The following is a 25,459-nucleotide window of genomic DNA, read 5'->3' on the forward strand; positions in this document are numbered from 1 at the left end:
CCCAAGCTTGAGAGACCGAGAAAGAGTCCCCAGCGTTTCTCCCTCCACCCCTCCCTTCTTCCTCGCTCACCCAGATGGATGTCCCTCTTGGTTTTGCAGTCCATTGTCTGTCTTTAAACCTCCAGAAGTTTCCAATTAGCAAATGGAGAGGAAGTATGGCGGTACAGAGATGAAAGGTTAAGGAAAGACTTTACCACTCAAGCTTGCCTGACATTTATAGTCAGAAACCCAGAAACGTTGCTAAGGTATGACCAAAGACCACGGACTAATGCTGGTTGCCATCTTCCAAGAGTTAATGAAGACGATGTGCCCCACACCCTGGGGACTTCGCCCACCCAACGTCCTTCCTTTTGGTAGACAGCTATAGTTAAACCAAGGATCTTTAGGGTTTCGTTTGGTTGGTTTCGTCTGCCACTGGGTGACCACAGGTAAGTCCCTGCCTTGAGTTTAAAAGCTGGATAATACACAGGCCTGAGCTATAAACTCAAGTTTCATAGACAGGTTGTAGACGTTCCTAAACCCATTTATAAACAGCCATGCTGGGCATGCTGGTGACCTCCTTTAATCCCAGGAGATAGAGATGGGTCAGTCCCTCTGAGTTCAAGGCCAGTCCAGTCTACAGCAAATTCCAAGCCAGCTAGGGCTACTACAGAGTGAAACCCCGCCTGGAAAAAAATAGTTTGGAGCCAGGGAGTGGTGATGTCTGTCTTTAATCCCAGCACTTGGAAGGCAGAGGCAGGTGGATCTCTGTGAGCCTGGTCTACAAAGCAAGTTCCAGGGCAGCCAGGACTACACAGAGAAATTCTGTCTCAGAAAACAAAGTAAAACAAAACAAAAAATGTTTGGGCCGTCTGGACAATTTAGTGAGTTCCCTGTCTCAAAATAAAGAGTAAAAACAGGCTAAAAACGTGGCTGTGCCGGAGAGTACAGGGTTCCATTGGTGGAGTCCTAGGGTTCAGTCACCAGGGTTGCCAAATAAACAATAAACAATGTCTTTCACTAGGCCTTAGGGTCATCCCTACGCCCAACTTCCTGTTCTTGATGAGGTTTAGGAAGGAACTAAAGTGGATTTCAGAAAGCTGGGTTTGGGGGCTCATTCCCATAGCCCAGCATCCAGAGGCTGAGTCAGGAGGAGGATGGAAAGTTCACAGCTAGCACTGGCTACCTGAGATGGTCCCAAGTACTCAAATACCGAAGAATCTCATTTTATCACCAGTCCTGGAAACATGGGAGAATGTACCCGGAATATCTGGAATTTTACTATCAAGGCTTTGAAACTATGAGCTCTCCTGCACATGGATTGCCATGGTATTGCCTTCAGAATCAAGAATGGCTTATCTACCCATCAGTTTATTCTTCCATTTTCACGGTTCCACCCCAGCTTGATTTAAGGAATCATTAAGATCGGATTAGACCCACAGGTAAGGCGTACAAACAACACAGTGTAGACTGCAAATTGGCGGCCACTGTCTCTGGTTCTGAGACCAAAGTGAGAAGAGATGGATGGGCATCTGGAGGAGGGATACTCCCAAGTAACACTGGGATAAAAGGAGCTTATCCCAGTGTCAGTCAGCTAGCTAGACCCTTGGCTGTGAGTGTCCGAAATACACGATGATCCTTGGGGCCAGAGAAGGAAAATGCTTCCTAGGTGTCCAGTGTGGACCCCTTCAGGGAAGGGAGAATCAACCTGAGAACCACAGAGAGACTGGTTAAGGCAACCACATGGGCGCTGAACAATTCCAGTAGAGAGAAGGGTCTTATCGCTCCCCATGCCCCGCCCCAAGAGAGCTACCATTTAACGAGCGGCCTGTGGCTATTGTAAACTTAGATTATCTGCACCAGTTCTGTGTGATTCACTTGCAGCCAGAGTTCCGCCCTGACCTCTCGAGTGCTTCCTCCAGTTTACTGCTCTCCGCTGAGTCTTGTCAAGTCAGCCTTCTTCCTTAAGGGAAACCAACCCAGGCCCCATTGCTAGCTGCTTCATCACGACAGCTGCCGCTTCTCCTAATAATAGCACCCAGCAACAACAGGGGGAGAAAGCAACACTGTTCTCAGCTTTTAATGACAGGCCGCTTGCCCATATGGACTAGTAATCAAGGGCTTTGTAATCCTAAAAGTTCCTGAACATAAACACCGAGGCAATGAAGAGAGAGTGGCAGGCAGGCGGGAGCCTGTGTGTGCACAGGTAGGCAACCGAGACAGACACCACTCACAGCGTCCACACCCAGGCAGGCAATCCTTACATCCTAGCTGACGGGAGGGGTGGGGGAGAGAGGTCTTTCCCTCCTATATTCACCCATTTCAAGAACATGTACATTTGGTGTGGGGGTTGGGAGCACCTTGAAGAATCTTCCAGGCGAAAACCTGCTCAGGTTTTTATTAATGAGGCTGTAAGAAAAGCCAGCCCAGACCTTTAAGTGATTGGTCGCTGGTCCAGGATGCGTTTTAGAATTAACTCTTCCTACAGTCTACGACGCATTACCGCCACCGAGTTAATTACCCCTGAGGATGAAAATAGGTTTCATGACTCATAAGCACCAATACAACACTTGGCAGCAGATGAAAACGCAAGGACACATTTGCAGGGAGCCGACAGGAATGAACATCTATTTATATGTAGGGAGATTCTTAGAGGTGAGCCGGGCACCTCCCAAGTACCGTGCTGCAGAGCCATCAAGAGCACCATGGATCCCCACTCCCAAACATACACTCCCACACAGGCACACCAGGATTCCCAGTTCCACTTCAATATGGTGGCAAAGCAAGCAGGACCAGAAACCCAAAGGGTATTATTAACTGCAAATCCCATCTCAATCAAATCTCCATACTGCTGGTGTTCAGAATCGTCCCATGACTTGATTTCCTCCTGCCACCAATTCCCACCTTCCTGAACTCTGGCTCTACCTCGGGGTATCATTTCCTCCAACATGGACAGGCAATCCAGACCCCGTTAGTTCTCTCAGCCAGGAATAGGGAGTGGCTAGGAATTAATTTCAGATCAGATCGCTCCTGTTGTTTTGCTTCCTTTCTGTTTTCTAGTCCTCTGTTGCCTCCAGGAAAGGACAAGGTTCAAACCAGGACTGTTTGCCTCGTTCTGAACTAGATGAAAGGCTTGTCTGGTGTCTGCTGGGGGTTCTGAGCTCCACGGGGTGCCTTGGCTACTTCTCTACGCCCCCACCCGCCAGAGCCTCACAAATGCTCGCAACAAAGTTGATAGTTGTGTTTCTTTAAGAGTAAAATGGATTCCATTTGGTGCCTGAACCTTTGCTTTTCTTTCCCTTTCACCCCCATCCCCCAAGTCGGCTCCGGATCAGCTGTGTCCTGACTTAAGAAACACTCATTAAGGGGTGGGATATAATGAAAGAGGTAAAAACCGCTTTGCAACATGCATTTGCCTCCCAGATGCTCACACCCTTCCCTGCCCCCACTCCTACCTAGGCTTTTTTTTTTTTTTTTTTTTTTTTTTTTAGAAAGGGTTTATTTTAGTCCATAGTTCCAGAGGGATAGTCCATTAGGGTAGCTTAGAAATGGTAACAGTCAAGGAACACATCCAGGGCAGGAGATGTGGGAAGCTGGCTGGTCACATTTTCATATACACACAGGAAGCAAAGCCCAGCCAGGGGTTGGGGATTTACTCAGTGGTAGAGCCTTTGCCAGCCAGACACCTTTTCAGTCCCCAGTCCGAAAAAAAGAACCAAAAAAAAAAAAAAAAAAAAAAAAAAAAAAAGCCCAGCCAGCCAGACACCTTTTGTTTCAAGTGTGCAATGGCAGAAAATTTTGCCCTGCCTGCAGAGGCCAAATAAATGCCCTCTGTTCCCACTTGTTAAGTCACAGCTGCATTGGGCACCAGGATATACTCATCGCCCCAGGGAAAGCCACCAAAGAGCATTCCTGACAATGCTCTTTGCAGCTGGGTCCTGTATGAGGGGTGGGCAGAGATGCTTAAGGCAAAACAGAAATTGCTTAGTCAGCATCTGTAGATTACAGGGGGGGTAAATGTAAAGAGTCTGGTACCCGGGGGGGGCGGGGATGAGGTGGGAGGTGGGGGTGGGGCAGTCTGCTCTGAGAGCCTTCAAAGGAACCAGGATGCCTGGTTCCATACGGGCAGGAGGTAAGCAGTTGTCTCCTTAACTGGAGTAGCATAGCCTCAACCCTAGAAAGACAAATTTGCTGACTCAGGGCAGAATTAATATCAATTGAATTTATTACAAGTTACTAAGCTCCAAGGCACATTACAGTGTTCTGTTAACTACAGAAATGTATAAAGGACAAACAGAGCAAGTTCTCCATGTCTAGCGTTTCGCTCTACTGTTCAAAAGCATCCGTGCATCAATAAAGCCAAAACAAAACAACACGTGAAGATCCAACACATTCAGGTCAGTAGAAACAAACCAAAACATTTTTACCCCCTTCACAAACTTGCAACAAAAAACACCCATCCCCTCCCAACACCCCCCTTACCATTTTGCAAACAAAACAGAAAAACAAAACAGAACAAAATTAAGTGAAGACTTCAACACTTGGGGCTGTTTAGAAAGAAGCTTTTACCATTTTATAGCATCAAATTTTTTTTTTGTTTTTTGGTTTTTTTTTTTTTTTTTTGTTTTTTTTTTTTTTTTTTTTTGGCAGCAACACTGGCCTTGGCAAAACAAAAACAACAAAATCTTTTTTCTTTTGTGTGTTTTATCCTTTCAGAGTGCATAACATTTACAAAAATACACACACCAGCAGCAGTCGTTGCTAAGGGCTATTAATTCTGTACCTAGGCAAACATTCTGCCACCAAATAAATGCTAACGAATATGATGCGAAAGACCCAATCAATATTATACTGCTTAACACAAATCGGCTTATCCTTCAAATGAAGAAGTTACATACCTGTTTCAAAATATAGAAACATACCGACGAAAATAATGTCTATACATAAGACTAACTTTTTGCAGTTTTATTCACAATTCTACATCTTGGTGGATAGGGAAGGTGGAGGCAGGTGGGGGAAGGGCCCTCTAGACTGAAGAGGAGGTGGTCTAGGGCAAAGGAGGTCGCTGCCCTGCGCGGTTCAAGGGTCTCTCTCTTTTTTCACTTTAACATCTCCAGCTAAGATAGTTGCGATTTCGCCCTGCATGAAGGCCCAAGGTACATTAGACCCGACTAGGGGGCATTTCTCTCCGCTGGGGCAATACACCTCACCTGTGGCCCCCTGGGCTTTGATACTCTCTCTAGAACAAGGGAAACAAAATTTGTGGCTAGGGACGGATGGACACTGAACGAAATGAGTGTCCTCCAAACGTTCGTGGCAAATGGTACAGCAGAGGGGTCCGCTGTTGGCCATAGGGGAATCCGGAATGTTTTGGGGGTGCACTTGGTCCATGCCCGGGTGGGCGCTAGGCGGTGGGGGTGCCACCTGTAAATTCAGGTCCCCATTGCGTGATGCCAGGCGACGCTGCCCCGGCACGGAGGCAGGCGACACCGGGCTGCTGCTGTTTCGCCTAGCAGATGCAGTGGTGGAGTGCACTGAACTGCCATCCTTGGGCGAATGCGCTGTGCCCAAAGTGTCTGCTACTGACATGAGCGCGGCCATGGGGGACGGACCGTTCTGGGGGGCTGACTCGGGCGGGGTGGTCCGATTGGAATGAGGTCCCAGAGGTGGAGGGGGTGGAGGCGGTCCCCCTGCTGCGTGTCCCGGCGCCGCAAAGCCCCCCGCGGACATAGTGAGCTTCAGCGCCTCGCTCTGGTTTGCCATCCACTGCTGCCTCTGCTGCTCCTCACCGAGCTTCAGTGCGCTTTCAGCTGAGTCTGGAGGCTCCGGGGATGCCTTCCTTTTGCGCAGGCTGGCCGCTGCACCCCGGCCCGTGGGCGCCGCGGGTGGCAAGGCTCCAGTTCCTGGAGGTGCGCTGGGGGCGCGGCTGAGACTCACCAGCGCCGTGGGTAGCATGGGGCAACTGGCATCTAGGTAGGGCTGGGGCAGCATGTCCGCGCCGGGCACGCCCTCCTTGAAGAAGCGCACAGCTTCGGGCAGTAGGTCCCCAAGAAGGCGCCAGTCGCCAGAGCCATGCTTTTTCTCGTACTCCAGGTATTTGAAGCCAGAGGACAGACCCCGGCCAAAGTCCTTCATGCAATCCTGGTACATCTGTTTGGCCACCCCAGACGCGCTGGAGTACACATTGCCCGAGCCCGTGGGATACTCAATGAACAGCTTCAGCTCGTAGTCCATGCCGGGCTTAGAGACCGCGTCGAAGGCAAAGACGCGACCCAACAGCGAATGGTCCTTCTTGAAGCGCACCTCGTAGGGCGTGCAGCCAGCCAGCGTGAGCAGCGTGTCACGGACCATCTTGGGCTTGTTGGCCCACTCCTCCGCGCGGTTGCGCAGGCTCTCGCTCAGCTCGGCCAAGGCCTCAGCGTTGCGCTGCTTTTCCTTTAGCTCACGCTCCTGGTCTGTGCTCGACACCGATCCAGGCCTCTTACCAGCAGCACCCACGCCCACCTCTGCCACCGTCGACGAGGTCGATGACGGAGCGGAGGATACAGTGGCCGACACACCCGGGGGACCCCCGAGACAGGCGGGCCCCCCAGGAGCACCCGGAGGTGCTGGAGTCGGGGGCCCTCGGCTTCCCCCCAGCCCATGGGGCGGAGGCAGTACCGCGGCGCTGGCCGGGCCATTAAGCAGCGTCTGCGGCAATAGGTTGGGGGGCACGGTGAGCTGGGGTCCCCCGCCACCACCCGGGTTGGGCAGCCCGGTCACCAGCCCACTATGAGTCCCACGCCGAGAAGCCACCGATGTTGCCGCTGAGGATGAGTTGGGGCTCTGGCGGTTCAGCTCCGGGGGACCCTCCTCTGGTGCCGGCTTGGGGAAGCCGTTGGGACCTCCCAGGCCGTTGGGCAGCCGGGCGGCGTGGCTGCTGCTCCCCAGACTCACCGGGGGAGGCGGGTACTCGAAACGGCTGCGTTGTTCAACCGCGGCGGCGGCGGCAGCAGCCGCGGCGGCCGCTGCGCTCAGGCCATAGCGCTCCAGACCGGACGGGGCGGCCAACACTGCAGGCTTGGTAGAGCCATCGACGTGGTTGAGCTGCTGCTGCTGCTGCTGTTGCTGCTGCTGCTGCTGTTGTTGCTGCTGCTGCTGCTGCTGTTGCTGAGCGGCGGCAGCTGCTGCTGCCGCTTCCTTGGCGGACAAGGCCACTGTCTTGACCCCGACTGGCGGTGGCGGCCCGGGGGAGCGGCCGTCTTGGAAGCAACCGTGCGCCCGCTTCAGCTGGCGTGCTGTCTCGATCACGAATTCTATGCGGTCGGCGCCTTCGTAATTGACGCAACCACGGCATACGGGTTCGGAGAAGTCCCAGATCATGGCCCAGGGCATGCGAGGCAGGTCGCACAGGTAGCAAGACTGTCTCCGGGACGAGGACACCTGCGCTGCCGACATGATGCCAGCCTCGGGGAAGGTAGGCCCCCGCCCGGGCTGTCTCCGCGGCGCCTTCTCCTTCGGGAGGACTAGCTGGCTGGGGAAGGAGTCCGGCTGCGGGGGAGGGGAGAGGAGGGGGGCGAGAAAGTTCTGCCCCAGGGGCTGGAGGGAGCGCGAGTCTCCACTGCCGGCGCAGTAGTGCCTCTCGGCGGGGGCTCCACCGCCCAGGCGACCGACGGGTTCCGCACGCTCCTCGCCCCCACCTCCTACTGCGGCTGTCTTGTCCAGAGCAGAGCACCGGGTGCCTTCTTCCTGGTGCGGCGGATCAGGGCTGCGAGCTCCGGGCCTGGGGGGAGGGGGCTAGGGTGTCCGGGGCCGGCCGCCAGTGGCCTCTTGGCCCCCTCCCCGGAGTGATTGAAGCGTGGAACGCGAAGGGGGTCCTCCCTACGATCTGAGTCTTCTCTACGCCAGGCGCCCCGGGGAGAGGATTAGAAGGTTTTGCCACCCGGTGCCCAGGTCCAATCTTGCTGAAGCCGCTGATTCCCCGGGAGGGCCGGGGGAGGAGGTGGCTGCCAAAAGAGGAGCGTTTCCCTTCCGCAGCGACGGCCGTTGCGCTGGCGGCGCCTGGGTTTGCACGCCGGAGAGAGAGCAGCTGCGGCCACCGTTTCCAAGACACACGAGAGCAGAGGAGAGGAGCGCACGCACGCAGGCTCCCACCACCCCCTGGCCTGACCACCTCTCCGGCCACAGAGGCTGGCGGCGCTCACGTTGGCTGCAGGGCGCTCGCTCGGCGCCTCCACCCGGGTCGCATCCCTTCCCGCTCGCGCTCGCCTGGAATGTGGGGTTGTGATTGTTACTCTACGTTCCGGAGGCGCGTCTCAGCGCTCCTGCTCCGGCTGCGGCTCGCGCTGTCCCCGGCTTGGCCGCGCGGGATGCCGCCCGGGCGGAGCGCTGACGTCACCGCCATGCTCTGCACCAGTCCCCCAGCCCCCCCTTTACACTTCCTCTGTCTGTGGAGCCCACTTGTTGCTTGCGAAAGGCGCATGCGCGGCAGCATGCCCAGATTCCTCCCTGTCGGCCCCTCCTCCGCGCCTCCACCCTCCCTCCCCTCCCCCCCTCGGCTGTGTGTGTACCACAGCTGAGGCCCGGGGAGCTAAAGCTGCAAGTCCAGGGTTTGGGTGCCGGGGAGGGGGGGTTCCGGGCGGGGAGGCGGGATGAAACAGGCGATGACCTTTCCTTTTCCTGCCTGGCTTTCCCAAGTAACAAAACATTTAAGAGACACGAGTGTTGTTTCCGATTCCCGTTCCCCACCCCACCAAACCCCCAGGCAGTAAAATTAAATGCCCTGTTTGACGAGTTTCACTTTGAATTTCATATAAGGGTATTACCTATTTAATCTGCGACGAGAGGTCCCTCCCCCGTTAATGTTAACATTCCTTGCCACCATTGGTGCCCAAACACCTGCAGAATTAGCATTTCTCCCATCTTCAAGAAATTACCTTTCAGATTTGCTTTTGCGACCCAGCCTAAGAATGGAATAGGAGTTGCGAGACTATCACTAAATGAGCCACCCCTCTCCCTGGCCGAACTTTATAAAATATTTTGGCTGAATGTCTAAAGAAGCTCGGATCACTCGTAGGTCTTCTGAATACAGCTGCAGAGGAGGGCAGGGAAGGGGGAATGAGGAATTGGTCAAACAGGTGAGTGGTTTTCTGGGTTTCATAAAGGCGGGGAGGGGCATTTAATAACACCGTGTGCTAGAGTTTGGGACATAGCTCATCGAGGGAGCGCTTGTTCAGGATGATCCAGGCTCAGAACTCTATCCTCAGAATCGTAAACAAATAAAGCACAGTTTTCAAAGTTCCTTCTGTGTGTTGTGATTTAATTCCACACTGCCCCGGTGCACTCTGGGAGGTCATGATTTCTTCTCCCTCCTAAGATCACTGCCCATCCTTATTGCTTACTGTAAAAACTGATAGAGTTGGTCTTAGCTCTGGCTGGGGCTTGTCACTTGGTTTCCCTATTTATTGAGTTTGCTTTTTCTTATGTAAATTAACATAATCCCTGTGGAAGGTTGGTGGAGGGGAGGGGATTTGATAAGGCTGGGTTCGTCCTACAGGATTGGAATTTCTTCACTATTGCTACCGGCTTTGTAACCTTGAGCTCTGCTTATATAATATTTTCCCTCTGCAAAATGGAATCATCTCTCTCAGCTTGATGGGTTGTCGATTTCAGGTTGTGCCTTGTGTTTGTGACGGGTTACTCTAAGACAGGTACAAAGATAGGCATTGGAAAAGTAGTTCCTTTGCTTCAGCTAATTATTTTTATTGTAATGTAGATACATGGGTTGGAGAGATGGCTCAGTGGTTAAGAGCACTGACTGATCTTCCAGAGGTCCTGAGTTCAAATCCCAGCAACCCCATGGTGGCTCACAACCATCTGTAATGGGATCTGATGACCTCTTCTGGGGTGTCTGAAGACTGCTACAGTGTACTTATATATAATAAGTAAATTTTTTTTTTAAAAAAAGTAGATACATTATATAAAACAGCATTTACATTATTAAACCCAGAATGTCTTCTATGAAGTGAAGTAGATTCCACTCCATTTTACAGACTAGGAAAATAGACTGAACTTACTGCAGCAGCTGGCCTGGGGTCTGAATCCAGCACGTTTGGTTTGAGTGGCGGTGGTGCACACAAGCACATCGCCAAGAGATGGTGCAGGGGGCTGAGATTTTTTTCCATCAGTATCCCATTTTTTGTTATACAACCTTGTATATAAAGTGCTATGCAAATGCATCTTCATAATGAGCCCAAGGATCCCCTTCCAGACTGTACTACTGAATTCTTCCACACAGAGAAGCTGTGACGGTGCCGTTTGGCAGACTGAGGCATAAATGAACCATATAGTATGAAGACCACATTACCGCATTCACAGTTGGACACTAGTGTTGGCAATATTGATACTGTCACTGGCTAACCTGTGAAAATATTAATGAGTGCGAGGCATGGTGATCATTATTTATGACCACTATTACAGCCGGCTGAAGCAACAACAAATACTTTTATTTTGACATTTGATCTCCAGAAGCTGTTTGGCGTTTTCCCAGCATGGAGATCTTCATCCTGGGTTCTAAGTGCAAAGGCAGGTGGAGCTTGCGTGGAGAAGGAGAAGAGCACTTAGGGAGTCGTTCTTTCATCTCAGAGCAACCCAGTTTCTGTTTTTGCAGAAACAGTGAGCTCACTGTGTGCTCCAGGGCAATAATAAACTTTGCCTGGCTGGCTTGGAGCAGAGTCCTGTGTGTAGAGCTTCTCAGTGAGTGTCTCCGCACCCTTAGACCTCACCCTACTCACAGCTACCCTTGAGTGAGTCAAAACAATCAATCCCTCCCAGACCGGGACTCATGAACTTTGGCTTGGTGGATGACCCATTTCTTTACATTATTTCTCTTTCTCTTTATTAAACCAAAAATACTTTAGAAATAACAACTTAACTATAACCCTCCAGCCAGGCAGCTAGAGAAAGCAAGTTGAATTCCATGTCACGATGTTACATTTGGTACACACAGACACATAAGTTCCTATCTCCTTGTTTCTTTCTTTTACCAAACACACACACACACACACACACCCCAAAAACGAGGTATTTGTGAACATGGCGAGCTAGCCATCAGCATGCATTTAAACAATCCCATTACAGCCCACAGTCCCATAATCCTTTTATTTAAAAATCACAACTCTCCATACCCCCTCAAAAAGTATCACCATCGTTCTTGGTGATAAATTGCTTCTTAACTGCTTGTCTCAGAAGGCCCTGTTTGGGGATGCATCAGCAATTGGGGAGGTGCGAATTCCAGTGTTTGGAGATACATTCCTCGGCTCCTGCAGGAGTGCTGTGATCTCTTGGGGAGCACTGATCAAGCGAGGTGAGAAATGGAGGAGCCGAGACGCAGAGCTCTGGCGCTATGTTCTGGGCGCACCCACTGCAGAGACTTGCAGAGCAAGGTACAAAGTGTTAGCCCTAACCCCACGAAGCAAAGTTCCATCTTAATGGCTATCTTTCTTCCTCAGCTTGCTGTCTGAGAGAGCTCAGACAACACCGTTCTAAACTGGAGCAAAAGGTCAGCTTTCCACTTGGCCTCTGCAGAACAACGTAGTCCAGTGTTAGGCGTGTGAAGGGTTGTCAGGATCTTAAGCACTTCTATGCATCCGGCGACTCCGGCCCGCCCTCCAAGGCCCCCACAATTTGGAACTCAAATGGGGCGGGGTCAGGGGTGCTCTTGGCTTGCTGACTCTCGAGGCCGAGACTGAACCTCGCGTCACCCCGCTGCAAAGCGCGCCGCCAAGCGCTCTGCAGAGAGAAAGGCCTTTTTTGGTAACACACAGCCCGGCAGTAAGCAGTGCCCTGTTCTTTGGCCTGCGAGCCGCTAAGGAGTAGATGAAAACAAACGTGTGGGCTGGGCCCTCCTTTGGCCTTAGCGAGGCCAGGAATCGCCTCGCGCCAGTAACCCCAGGGGTGCGGCCGGTTACTGAGCCTTGCAAACCCCGCGCAAAGGGGCCGTGGGGGCTGGAGGCTGCTGTGTGATTTACACATTTACTCCTCAGTCGGATCCGTGGCGGAAGTATTTGCCTTTCCCTAAAGGATTAATCCTGGTATTAAAAAAAAAAGTATTGAATTAGGCCAGGGCATAGGGTTACACAAGAGCCACTAGAGCATGAAATCCCAGGAACAACGTGATTCGCTGAGAAGCCCTGGGGAGCTGAGCCTGCACAGCCCGCCGAGACCTGCCCAGCCTCGGGCGCATGGGCAAGTCGGGCACTCAGAGCGAAATTGGGGAGAAGGCAAGGGCGGGCGGGCGGGCGGGCATAGTGGTTGGGGTTGGCACAGTGGCCGAAAAACCGATCCGGTCTCAGGCTGTTTTCTTCCTGGAGGGGCGGAGATCAGGGAGGGGAAAAAAGGCTCAGGAGAGGGGGTAGTCGAGTCTAGTTCCTGCCACCCGGCAGGCATCCACTTCTTGCCACCGTGCCAGAGCTTGGGGGAGGCCAGCGCTGCTCTCAGCAAAAGCTGGTGTGTTTCCTTACTTCCAAAAAAAAAAAAAAAAAAAAGCTTGGAATGAGCTGTCCAGGGAACCGGGCCTAGAGGAAGAGGGTGTAAGAGCCAGACAAGGGTGCTATTCACTGATTCAGTTGTGACAAATTCTCAAACCCCCAACAAGGAAACTTGAGAGGAAGAAAGGTTTCGAGTAGGCGGGACCTGTCGCGGTGGTCAGTGTGGCCATGAAGACCACAGGTGTGCCTACCCTTGGCCCTCTACTTCATCTGTGAACCTGGGCCTTAAAGGGAGGTTCCCATCAATCTACAATAATCTTGGGATTTCCACCAACCAGACTCGGAGAGCCATGGCCGCAGGCACTTTTCTGCTTGGGCAGCCAGAAAGTGTGCTCACCCACCCAGCAGGAAGCTCCTCCCAGGTCTTCACTGTTCCTGGGTCAAGACTGGTACAGGGCAGTCCTCATTGCTTTCCTTGAATTGGGTCCATGGTCTATGTATGGGCTTGCCTGTGCTGAGTAGTTCAACCTGGAACTCGGGGGAGAGAGAGGGAGAGGGAGGGTGAGAGGGAGAGAAGGGGCGGTACTTGGTACATATTTACATTATGCCGTTCACCCTGGACTTGGCTGACCTTGAGCAAATCATTTGCACTTCATGTTCTGAGTAAAAGTGGAATTATTACTCCACTTCCTTTGCAGGTTTCATTGGTCTATGTGGATGACAGCGTATTATAATGTGTTTAATAAAAGGTGAGAGATTATTACCAATAACCAACATTTGTCAAGAGCTCCAAAAGTGCATTTCCAGACATTATCTCACCGACCTCCGCACAAGCCTCTGAGGTGAGTGTTATTTTCGTCAGCCTTTGTACAGGTGAGGGAAGCTTAGCCGAGGTAGTCCGAAGTTAGCAAAAACAGGCCCTTTGGGGGGGGGTGTCCCAGATTCTTCTAGGAAGCTTAAAGAAGAAGTAAAGCCCTCTGCCCACAGGACTTTACAGGTCAATGGTCCCACTGTCTCTGTAGGTTGACAGGTAGGGTGACAATGAGCACCACTTGTTTTGGAGTTAAAAATCAATCACGCTAGAGCTCTGAGCAACTGTGAGTTACCGCCCTTTCCTGGCAGTCCCCAGATACCTTTCTCTTACTTCTTTGGATCTCTAGCCCTGTCCGCCGGACAGGGATGATAAAGGAAAATCCGAAGTTCTCTCGACCTTGCTGAAAGGCTGAGGAAGCTCTCCCGTCGCCCTCAAGACAGTCTTGAAATGTTCGAGTCTGGGACCAGGGAAAGCAACTCAATGGTAAAGCCTTCCCAAGCCCGTGCAGGGAGGGCCTTGACTTGGATCCCCAGCACTGAAGGGAAAAAGAGTAAGAAGGAGGGCTGGAGAGATGGCTCAGAGGTTAAGAGAACTGACTGCTCTTCCAGAGGTCCTGAGTTCAATTCCCAGCAACCACATGGTGGCTCGCAACTATCTGTAATGGGATCCGATGCCCTCTTCTGGTGTGTCTGAAGACAGATACAGCGTACTCATACGCATAAAAATAAAAATAAATAAATTAAAAAAACAGTAAGAAAGGAGGAAAAGAAGAAACACAGATTGGCAACACATAGTGGGTAAGGTCTCTTTCCAAACCCAAAAGTTACATTGAATGTAACTTTGTTCTTACTTAAGTGTGTTGAAATGTGGCTGCCCCAAGCCTGGAGGTTTGTAGCATGTTAGCCCCCTGCCCTCTATTCAATTAGTCAATGATTTACCTAGAGAGCACTGCCCCTAGCCATGGATAGCACCTAGGGCCTGGAGCATGCTGAGTAGTGCCCTCTCTCCAGCCTCTTTTCCTTTTTACATTGGATCCTTATAAGTTGTTCGGACTCATCCTGAACTAATTCTGTAGCCCAGACAGGTTTTGAATGTGTGGTCTTTCTGCCTGGCCTTCTTCCACGGTGGCTGTGGACTAATAGATCTGTACCACCAGGCCTGGTTCTTAGCTCTTTCTGTCTCAGTGCTAGGAATCTTAAGCCCAGAATGGAGTCAGCTTCCATTGCTCCTAGGTGTCCTAGTTTCCTGATGCAGTAGCCCCAAAAGCCGGAAGAGGCAGCAACACTCGTTCAAGACTTCCTGCAGCAGCATGACTGACTCCCGGAGCAATCTGTTTATTCTCTTGAGCTTTGGTTTCTCACCTGTCCATCTTAAATTATGTTCTGCCCTCAGAGCATCCCTGTGAGTTCCTGTCTGTAATGCCGAGGCCTGGAGGTCCTGTAAAAAGGCCGATCCTGACCCAGATCTCCTCCAGCGAGCAACCCTTCCAGGTGAAAGAGAAAAGCCAGGCCTGATGCTACACCCTGTCCGCACTCTTTGTCTTGTCCTTGGCAGGTTTCCTCGAGGTGACCAGCCTAGCACCTTGTACTGGAGTGACAGACAAAATAAGGAAGGACTGCTTCTCAGCCTAGGAGCTGGAGCAAGACAATATAGAACAGTTGGGCCCTTCCTTCTGGGCTCTCCAAGAGTCAAGGGCTCCCCCTCCTTAGTTCTTGCTTGCTGGCTCTCTCTCTCTCTCTCTCTCTCTCTCTCTCTCTCTCTGTGTGTGTGTGTGTGTGTGTGTGTGTGTGTGTGTGTGTGTGTGTGATGTTGGGGGAATGACCATGAAGACTCAAAGCTGTTAAAGATTTATTTGGTGCTTTTAGGTTTTTGTTTTGGCCAATTTGGAAAGAAAGAGGCAATGACCCTCTTTAAAAAAAAAAAAAAAAAAAAAAAAAAAAAAAAAAACTAGGCAGGAAGTGCGCAGGGCCTGAGTGGCAGGGACTAAGGGTGTAATTACAGGGTTTTGTTCAGCATTTTCGTGTAATTAAATCCGAAGGAAAGCGAGCCTAGCCCTGACTTCTTGGATACAGGGGAGATTAGAGCTGCCTGGATGTTGGGGCTTGAAGGCAAACAGTGAGGAATGGATCCGCTTTCCAGCGAAGAGGCGGACTTCTCACCTTCATTACTATTTTTATATTCGTTTTCCAAAAGGTAGTCTATCATTCATCTTTTATTCGGTGCCACTGCGCTCTCCTTGGTGACATTTCCCAGCCGTGCGCAGCCTTCTAGGCACTGATTTGCCTTTCCGCCCACTCTCTTCCCCCTTCCCACTTTTACATATTGCCAATTTCTGCCTGGTTGCTCACACAATATCCCCGCTGCAAAATCCACAGCCAGCTTTCTTGCCTCGGGAGTTTCGATCCTAGCGACCTCGGACTCCGCCAGATAGTCTCTCCTTTTGTTTTGCCCACAGTCTGACTTTCCCCGTTATGCTTTATAATAAGCTCTATAGCAGCCGCCCCAACTCGGCTTTCTCTGCCACTGCCTCTGTTTCCCTTTATCGCGAGCAGGTTCCGCGCACACCCTGGGGGATGGGATGTGGCGCCTAGAGCACAGCTTTGTAGATGGTCCGAAACCGCGTGGTGCACCGGCTCTGCTCTCTTCCCCTCCTTTGAGCCTTCGGTGGCCCAGTGACGCGCCCTGGACTTTAGGGACTGGCAGCAAGAAAGGATCCACTGTCTACTCACTTATTAAGGGCAGGAAACCTGACCTACCCCTAAACCACGGGTGCGGGAGGAGGGGCACTGGCATTTCTCCCCGAGGGCAGGTCTTTCTGTGGCTTACCCCCTTCCCCTTTATTCCTACCCCCTCTCCCATGCCCGCAGATTACCTCCCGCAGTCCCCTTCACCTACTCTTCCCAAGAACAGATTGTTTATCAGGACAGGCAGCCAAGAAGCCTACTCCTGTTTCTGGCCTCTGCCAAAGATTAATCACACTTGGGAACCTCACAAAACTTGACTGTTGGGGCGGGGCAGTGAGAGAGGGAGTAGTTTAAAAGGAGAGACCAATGAATTTGACATTTGACATTTGACAAGCAGACCAAATGGGGCTACTGACACCTCTTTCCTTCTCAGCTTCAAGGACCAAATTGTATTTCATTCCCACTCCCCCTCCAACCCTGCCCCCTCTCTTTCTCCAAGTCCCCCCTCCCCTTTCAACTCTTCAAATTTGATGCTTTAATAGGACTGACTTGCTTTTAATTCTTATTAACATTCTCAGCTGGTGTGTGTGTGTGCACGCGCACGTGTGTGTGTGTGTGTGTGGATGTGCGTGCGCGTGCGCGTGCGCGTGGGTGGTGTGTGTTGGGACCTGGCAAGACATACTCACAGACTGGACTGCCTGACAAATCCCTTCTTTTCCTTCTTTTCATCCTTCTCTTTGAAATGACATCAAGATGGACGGGGAGGGGGGTGCTGGGGGATGAAGGAGAAGGCATGGAAAAAGAGGGAGGGGGAGTAATTTATGTGCTTTTCTACAGCAGCTAGTAAAATTCCTAAGGGAGAACGAATGCCAAAATTGACTGTCTTGGTGGATTTAGACCCAATCGTCAGGGTGAATCCTGTCAGGGCTTTGCCGTGGACCTGCAGTCTGGAAGAAGTGGTGGGTGGGTGGGTGGGTGGGGCACTGAAAACATCCCGTGACTGGGATGTGTCTTTCTGAATTGGGTAAGGGATGGCTGTGTACTCTCACCAGATTTCTCTCCATCGGATTTGTTTTTCTGGAATTCGTTGCAAGACGGATTTTTTTTTTTTTTTTTTTTTTTTTTTGGTAAAGGCTCTGATAAAGAAAAGTGAGGGGTATAAAACTCACTATTAAGCATGACCCCCAACGGGAAGGTGCAAACCCATTTGATCCAAGATAGAGATATCCCCATCCCAGATTCCCCCTCCCCTCTGCTTTGCAACTCAGCAGACATCAGGTTAGCAAAAGGTAATAAATAGAGCTCCCACAGCAGGGTCTGGACTAGTGAAAACAGTTTACTGAAATTAATGGGCCTCACTTGAACCAAAACCTCCACTTTGGAATTAATGCCAGACATAGTTTTCCTGAACTCCATCCAACCGCCTAAGCGGGAGACAATTTTTGTTCTATTTGTGCAGGAAATAAAGCTCAAGCCCTTGATCTCAGTGTAGATTTTCATGTAAAGAAAAAAAAAATTAGCACAGTGAAAATTGTGCCAGTTCCCACTTTCTGCCAGTAAAACCCCGGGTGCTCTGGGTGCTCTTGGGTGGTGCGGGGTCAAAAGTTATCTGGTAAACTTTCCATTGAAAAAAGCCATCTCCCAATTCCCTCCCCATCTCCAGCTTGTGAGCTTTCATCATGACATCTGAAAGAACCAAGAAAGCACCAGAAACAGTTCAGCTCTCAGTTACAACCCTCTTCCCCACAGCTTAGAAGAGCTGGATGTGGACATTTTGTATTGGTTTGCAAGACTCTCCCGCACCCCATGCAGCTCCGGTCAATCCACCCAGCACCCCCACGGCCCCATTCTCTACCCCACCCAGTACTTTGGGTGTTCCTAGTTATGAAGCTGCTTTTTATTTTTTTATTAATGCGCTGTTTTTTAAGGTCGAAAGACACACACGCCACGCGTTTCCATCCAGTCGATATGGGGTTATGGCAGGTACAGCGGGAACCCGCTGTCAGTGTCTGAACCTACCCTAAACCCTCCATTATTGAGAAAAGCCCGATCGTGGGCAGCCGGTGTTCTGGTTCTTATTGTACAGTCTGCACTGGTGACACAGGACATGTGGAAAATTTTGAGAGCACTGCGGTGAATGGTGTGGAGGGGGGGAGCGCGAGCAGGGGGAGAAAGAGGAGGGGAGGGAGCGAGTTACTTTTTAGCTTCCGCTAAGTACTTGGCAGCTTGCCAAGCCCGGAGGATTCTGGGAAGTGAAAACCTCCCCAGTATAAACTGCCAGCTTTAAGCAGCCCTGACAGTTCTGCTCCTTCCAAACTTGGCAGCCGTTCAAAGTGCTCTTTCATTTGAAATGCTGGAAGCCTGCCATGTGCAATGCAGATTTGCGGTGCCTGTGCGCAGAAGGAACTGATAAATGCCGTTGCAGTTGCCATGGGGACAGGAGGCTATCAGAATGGCCTTGTGATCCGCAGCCTCTCAACGCGGCAGGCTCTCCCGCCCGCCCGCCCGCCAGCCCCTCCTCCCTCTCTAGTCAGTGAGATGGTGAAATAAATGTTCTGGAAAAAGGTTAACCCTCCCGGCTCTGGCTTGCAAACAGCGAGGAGATTAACCCCTTAAGACTTCCCCGGCCCTAAATGCTTGCCAGGAGCACAGAGCTAAAAAGCATCTTTGGGTGGGTTACCATCCTTCTCCCAACCCCCCCAGTCAGTCCTTCTGCTCCCCGGAGGCTTTTCGGAAAGCTGTGTTTTTAATAGAGCTTTTCAGAAAGCCCATGTGTAAGGCTTTGAGTCATCAGAACCCGGATGTAAACACAGCAGCCCTACATTCTGCACAGTTTGCGTGTATTTTATCTTTTTAATAATATTTAGCTGGCAACTTAAAACTGAAAGAATGCCAGCTATTTTAGCCAGCCACTTACATCATGCAGCCTCCATCTTCGGGAGAGTAGTTGCCCTTCCTTGCCTTGTTTCTCAGGTCCCCGCCCCACACTGCAGGCAATCTGGGTCCTTCTGAAGGCTTCTTGTTGCCACTTAGCAAACCCAGTCCCTTAGAACATGACATCAGCCTGAGCAACAAAGACAGAGGACAGGTTCCTGTCAGAGACAAGACATTGGGTGAGTCAAGGTGAATCTGATCTGTCTTTTATGCTGCAGTTTCAAGTGAGGGTGCACTAGCCCAGATAATACCCCCGCCCCACCTCCCTTCCCCCACCCCCACCCCCATCTTCCACAAGCTACCATTTGAAACACAGCCTGATTCAATGTACAGAAACAAAACAGTGTGTTCAAGATCTGGTATATTTTCAGGTCCATGATGCCAACTCTCTGGGTGGCCTGTTTAATGGGGAGAAAAAATTAAATACCCCAGCCAAGGCCTATGGAAACCAAAGAGGGTAAGTAATTTATTTACACTGGGGTAGAAGAGGTGAGCAGTATTTCTGTCTTGCTCACTATTTCCTGAAGACTTCCTAGACATAAACGTTCGTTAACATCCCAGAAAGAGGACATATTTTTCTCTGTGGTTTTCAATATTTTCTGCTAAATATATTCCAGTGAACTGTTTACCCAGGGTTTCAGCCTTCAGACCTTTATGTACTGCTAACACCTTGAGGCTATTCCTCTGGGGCTTATGGGGAGTGGTGTTTGTTCATTAAAGAGGACTTTAGGTGCTGGCTGGCCTGAGGCACAGTTGAGGGCTGTACACCGGACTGTGCATTCGGTGGTTTCAGGTTGAAGGAATAGTCAGAGACCTTTTTGGTTTCAAGCATGGGGAGAATACCACAGAACCTGGGACCAGTCAGTCTAGGTGCTTTTTCCTGGTCTGCATCACCACAGAAGCCCAAAAGGCAAAAGACTAGACCTGTCCCAGTTGGTGGGGTTTACCTGCAAAGTCTTTGAACCTGACTCTCTGGGTACCTGTTCCTGACTGCCTTTGCTATTTGGTCAGGGCCATGCGTTTAGTCTCAGTGGAATTTTCTGAGTCCTAAACACCCCCCTTCCAAATAAATAAGCTATAAAATCCATCTGCTTCACCTTCCTGCAGATCCAGACTTGAAGGGTTAGTGTTCAAACGCAATCCTGAGGAGCAATTGGCTCTTGAGGCATCTCAGAATGGTTCTGGCTTAGAATTACAGTAAAGCTGAGGCAGAAATCAGGTGATTCAGAATCCCCCCCCCCAGACGGTCCAGGCAGCTGGGATTTTGGCTCATGCAGCTGCTCAGCTTTGGCAAGCTAAGAGCATATTCGTGGTGGTGATTCCTCTCCCAGGTTGACGGACACGTTTCTGTACTGAGCACAGCCATGTTTCCTGACTATGCGTGAATCAGAGGCTGTATTTTTAACTCAGGGGCTGCTGGTGATAGGTTTAAACTGGAAGCAGATCCTGTTATGTTCTGTCAACCGGGTCCAGGGAGAAAGGATCTGTCTGAAGTCCTTGGCACTTACAGTTTGGGCCTGTTGTCATCCTGACAGGTGCAGCCAGGTGTCCCAAAAGGCAAAGGGGACCATGTTCACCCTTCTATCCTACCCTTCTAAAAATCCTCCTGGTGTTTGCTTGTTTGCTGGCATCTGGGAGAAGAATTGCAAAAAGCCAATTTGGAGCCCAGAGAGTGACTTCCCAGACAAAGCAAGCTCCAGGATTCCAAAAAGTCTCCACGCTGTCTGTGTTCTTCTCTGCCACAGCAAGAACCATCCCAGAGGGCAGCCTGTGGTGTGGCCTCTCTTATACCAGGGGAGAGCCAGATTCCCAGAAAACCACTGGTTAGGAGGGTCTGTGGGGCTAGTTCAGGGGTGTCTGCGGGAACAATTCCCTTTTGTTTTGTTGTCTGCCGTGTGACCAGAATGCTGCCAGCTAATTTTAACCCCACCAAGGGACTGCTGGGAAAAAAAAAAAAAAAACCCTATCTTGCATCTGGAGAGAACTCTGTGGCTGGATAAAAGCTTTCTCAGCCTGTGTTCCTTCCTGTTTCGCTTTCCAAACTTGCATTATCGGTAACCTGAAAAATGATGAGTTTCACCGAATTCCTGGATATTGCACAAGAGGACAATGAGGCCATTTTGGGGGCTGTGAGTGTATCTGGCACAGACCCCGGAAGCCATTGTTTTTCGGTCAGGAGAATGTTTTAGGGTTTCCTGGTGCTTTCCTTCTAGGGCCTCAAGGGCTCAGGGGACACTGTCAGAGGGCGGAGGCGAGTGTAGCTTCCATGGGTAAACCTGTAGACTGTATTTTGAAAAGACCAGTATGGGAAGTGGATGGTTAGACCAGTGGAATGGGACAAAAGCCCCCCCCCTTTTTTTTTTGGCTAAAGAGGGCATATTTGGAGCATTTGAAGTGGGAGAGACAGCAGGAAGGAGTAAGAAGAGACACAGTTCACTCTATAGCTCTGTGGCCTGATGTCTCCTGGGACAGAGGTCACCTGTTCTCCCTACTCACTTTTAGACCCTGGAGCTGATGGAAGAATGTAGAAGGCCCCTGGAAAATGGAGTCCTGAGTCCTTTTCCTGATTAGTCCTACGCCTGCCTAGATGGAACACATACGGGAGAGTGAGGCCGTGGAGGAGGTTGGACCCCCAAATCACAGCGATGAATTGTCACTGTCTGTCTGGGTGGCCAGCACTCCTAATGAAAAGGCGCAGACTCTCAAACTCCAGAACAATCAGCCAGCATGGAGCCAGGCAGCCAGCCACCATCACTGTTCTAAAGCCAAGTAGTGAAGTCACCTCCATTAACCTGAGTATCCACCACGCAGCCCCAGGCGATGATATCAGGGTCCAGCACCCCCTACCCTACCACCCCAACCAGGGCAGCTTGGTGACAGTTGTGCTGACAGCAGCAGAGGCTTCAGCTGTCTAAAATGCCACTTGTTCCCCTCTGCTCTGTCTGGCCAACATCTACATATTTAAAGGACTCTGGTCTGCCTCCCAGGTCCCTTCCTCCTCTTAATCCACAGGCAAGAGACATTGGGGAGGGCAGGGGATCCACAAGGAGACTGATACTTCCCTTCTGCCTCTAGCATTAGCCACTGGCAAATTAATGGTGTGTGTGTGTGTGTGTGTGTGTGTGTGTGTGTGTGTGTAGAGCAATGGATTTATTGGGCATACTTAGAGGGTACGGGTAAAAGACTATTTGCAGGAGCGTGGGTGACCCCCAAAGAACTGTATCACTGCAATGCCTCACCCCATCACAGGAGCTGCATCTCGGAGTCTCGATTTCAACTAATCTTCCGCTTCCCACAGATTCTAGCATCTAGCAAGATCACTTTTTAACCGTCCTGTTGTTTTTGAGACAGGGTCTTCCTCTGGAGCCCAGGTTCCTAACTCAGCCTTTCAGTCCCTGAATTCCACTTTTGCACCCAAAAGGGGCAAATTCCCAAATTAAGGTTCTGTTTACGGTGGCGTTGCACAGACTTGGGTTTTGGGTTGTGTTCTGTTGTGTTGATGATTGAGCCCAGGGCTTCAGGCATCTGGGAGAGCCTACATTGGAGCTCCGTTCCCCAGCCCCAAGGACTTGATTCAAGCAAGATGTTGTGCTTTGAATTAAAAAAGCCCAGAGCTTGGTTCCCTGAACTCAGAAGGCCTGAGTTCAACTCTAGCACCCATATCAAATGTCTCACAAAGGTCTAAGGGATGACATCTAAGGGATGACCTTTTGGCCTCTGCAGGCATGCATACTCAGACGCACATACCTATCCCTTACACACACACACACACACACACACACACACACACACACACACACACACACACACTTTTTAAAAAAAAAAAAATCCCGGGCCGGATAGATGGCTCAGCGGTTAAGAGCACAGCTATTCTTCCAGGGGTCCTGAGTTCAATTCCCAGCAACCACATGGTGGCTCACAACCATCTGTAATGGGATTCCATGTCCTCTTCTGGTGTGTCTGAAGACAGCTACAATGTATCCTATACCTAAAATAAATAAATAATTTCTTTAAAAAAAAAATATCCCGGAATTCATGAATAAGCAGAAATATTTCTGAATCTTCCCAAAGAAATATTTGAATTTCACTTTTTGGGTAGGGTAGGGGTGGGGATGGGGAGAATCAGGCTGGCCTTTAATCTCTGTAAGACCTCCTAGAATCCTACCTGTTTCCCCTAGGTCAACAAGCCCACTCCTACTGTATCGTCATAGACTTGTAGAGGACAGCCAGAGTCAGCCCCTGAGCTTCCGGGTTTCTGGGCTTCCTGGTTTCCGGACTTCCGGCAGGGCCTCAGATGTCAGGAGGCGCATTCCTCCCTTACCTTACAGCCTTAGGATTCCTGGCAGTTTCCTAAGAACTCCACAGCTGGAATACAGCTGCTTGGGGTGGAGAAAGCAGTACTCTTGGTAGGTCAGCAGGGTGAGCGAGGGCAGGGACTGTTGGAAGGTTGGGAAAGTCCTTGCCTGAGCCAGAACTCAGGAATGTGCTGGGGCCTCGGCTGAGAAAACCTTCCAGATCGGGGAGGGAAGGGGAAAGTGTCTGCCTTCTGGATAGATTTTTTTTAAAAAATCGCCCCAGGGAGGTGGACTGTTTTGAAACCGTCTTTTAGTGTGAATGTTTAAACTGACCTGGAAACTTCCTCCCTTTTCTTTTCCTACAGTCCGAATCTGTTTCCGAGGAGCAGTAATCAACAAGGACATTTGCCTCAGGGTCTCTCTTCCTTCGCCTCTTTAAATGTTTAAAAAAAAATTATTGTTGTTGTTGTTATCTTTAGTTCGGGGAAACTTTTGGACGCTCTCCAGGCTGCGGCTATAGAAGTTTCCAGGAAAATGGAAAAGCAACATTAGTGTTTTGAACCTGTCTGGGTCAGGGGCTAGACGTGTTGGTTTTTTGCTTTTTGGTTTTTTTTTTTTAGAATGTCAGCAATAAGGGCAGCCAGGTCCTGTGAGAGAGGCCAGCAAGGCAGAGGGCCTGAAGATGCTGTCAGAAGGATCTGAGAGCATCCGAAGTCGCAGAGACAAACGTGGAGTTTAGCTGGCCTGCCTCTCCTGGAGCCACAGACGGAACTGTGGATTGTCACTTCAGGTGCTGGGTATGGAGGGAGTGAGAACTTCAAGCCCAAGCCATCGTAGAGACAGGTGGACCAGAGATACAGTCTTGGGCATTTGCATTTTAGAGACTTGCAGCCCACACCAGAAGGCTACAAGTCAGTGAGCACACACACACCAGGCCCCAAGGTGGCAGGGCCCATGAAAGACAGAAGAAAGGCTTGTCTTGGTTCTATGACAAATGCATCATGTACCTTGCTTCAAGGGCAAAGAGACAGAAAAAGTCAGAGAGTAAAGTCAGAACTGGGTCAGGAGGGGGAGGAAGAATCAGGTTTTTGCAAGGCAGTTACTTCTTGCCCGCTCAGGGTTTCTCTGGATAGTCCTGACTGTCCTGAAACTCGTTCTGTAGACCAGGCTGCCCTTGAACTCACAGAGATCCACCTAACTCTGCCTCCCGAGTCCTGGCATTAAAGATGTGCCCACCACTACCTGAACAAGTGTTCAGTTCTTACTTCTGTCTTATAGATGAGAACACTGAGACTCAGTGAGGAAGGAACTGTTCACTGTAGGGGTGGGCTTTGAGATTCTCCTCCTTGCTGCCTGGAGGACGATAGTTTTTTTTTCCTGTTTGCCTTATGAATTCTTTGGTCTTGGCTTTTTCTCCAGCACCATGCTTACCTGGATGCTGCCGTGTCTCCTGTATTGATGATACTGGACTGAACCTCTGAGCCTATAAGCCCCAATTAAATGTGTGCCTTATAAGAATAAAAAGAATGGGGCTGGAGAGATGGCTCAGTGGTTAAGAGAACTCTTACAGAGGTCCTGAGTTCAATTCCCAGCAACCACATGGTGGCTTACAACCATCTGTAAAGAGATCTGATGCCCTCGTCTGGTGTATCTGAAGACAGTTACAGTGGCCTTATATATAATAAATGAATAAAACTTTAAAAAAAAAAAAAAGAAAAAGAAAAAGAATAAAAGAATGATGAAGGATCTGAACTCAGAACACACAACGGGTAGATGGTAGGCCAAGTTAATCCTGAGTTAATGTTGCAGACAGACCTGGGTTTGAGTCCTGATTCCTGAGACATGTGATTCAGCAAGTTTTGTGCACAGCCAGCTCTTCTCAGCTGATTTCTTATGTTAAATGCATGGAGGAATGCAGGCCATTTCCTATAACTAGCTGCTAGCATTGTTACAAGTTTGCTGCAGGAATTAAGTAGAAACGTGCTTCCATTGGTAGAGCGGCTACAATACAGTAAGCGCTCAGTAGACCCTTGAGTACGGTGTGCTGGTGGAGGTACTCATCTTTATACAGCATCACGTACGTCTTCCTATGATCCTATACAGGTAGGTGTACTGGCTCTGAGTTCAGTGAGGCCTGGGGTCAATGCCAGGCAGGTGTCTTCCTGTTCTTTGTAGCTGACCTGGACTGATCCTCCTTTCTGCTTTAACTCCTCCTGTTACAGTGTTTCCCCCAACCATGCACTGCAGACAGCTTTACCTGTTACAGTGTTTCCCCAACCATGCACT

The 25,459-nt window shown here is 50.4% G+C and overlaps 1 protein-coding gene and 1 long non-coding RNA gene across 4 annotated transcripts; one reads left to right on the top strand and one right to left on the bottom strand.

Moving 5' to 3' along the window:
• Positions 1 to 4,186: 4,186 nt before the first annotated feature.
• Positions 4,187 to 7,851, bottom strand: Irf2bpl (interferon regulatory factor 2 binding protein like). Its single transcript, XM_032908194.1, has one exon. It carries the CDS (start codon positions 7,414 to 7,416, stop codon positions 5,059 to 5,061), a length of 2,358 nt encoding a protein of 785 aa, XP_032764085.1. The 5' UTR covers positions 7,417 to 7,851; the 3' UTR covers positions 4,187 to 5,058.
• A 4,651-nt stretch (positions 7,852 to 12,502) lies between these two features.
• Positions 12,503 to 23,783, top strand: LOC116905311. 3 transcript variants are annotated; one of them, XR_004388514.1, is made up of 4 exons: positions 12,503 to 12,687; positions 13,145 to 13,288; positions 19,250 to 19,335; positions 23,539 to 23,783. It is a non-coding gene; the product is annotated as an uncharacterized LOC116905311 (long non-coding RNA). The 3 variants fall into 3 exon arrangements; XR_004388515.1 differs by lacking the exon at positions 23,539 to 23,783 and adding an exon at positions 21,381 to 21,466; XR_004388516.1 differs by lacking the exon at positions 23,539 to 23,783 and adding an exon at positions 20,414 to 21,249.
• Positions 23,784 to 25,459: the final 1,676 nt, after the last annotated feature.

This window comes from Rattus rattus, chromosome 7, assembly GCF_011064425.1.
Source record: "Rattus rattus isolate New Zealand chromosome 7, Rrattus_CSIRO_v1, whole genome shotgun sequence".
NCBI lineage: Eukaryota > Metazoa > Chordata > Mammalia > Rodentia > Muridae > Rattus > Rattus rattus.

Bases quoted from the DNA above. Each gene is read 5' to 3' on its own strand.
- Irf2bpl (XM_032908194.1), bottom strand. From the start codon at position 7,416: ATGTCGGCAGCGCAGGTGTCCTCGTCCCGGAGACAGTCTTGCTACCTG.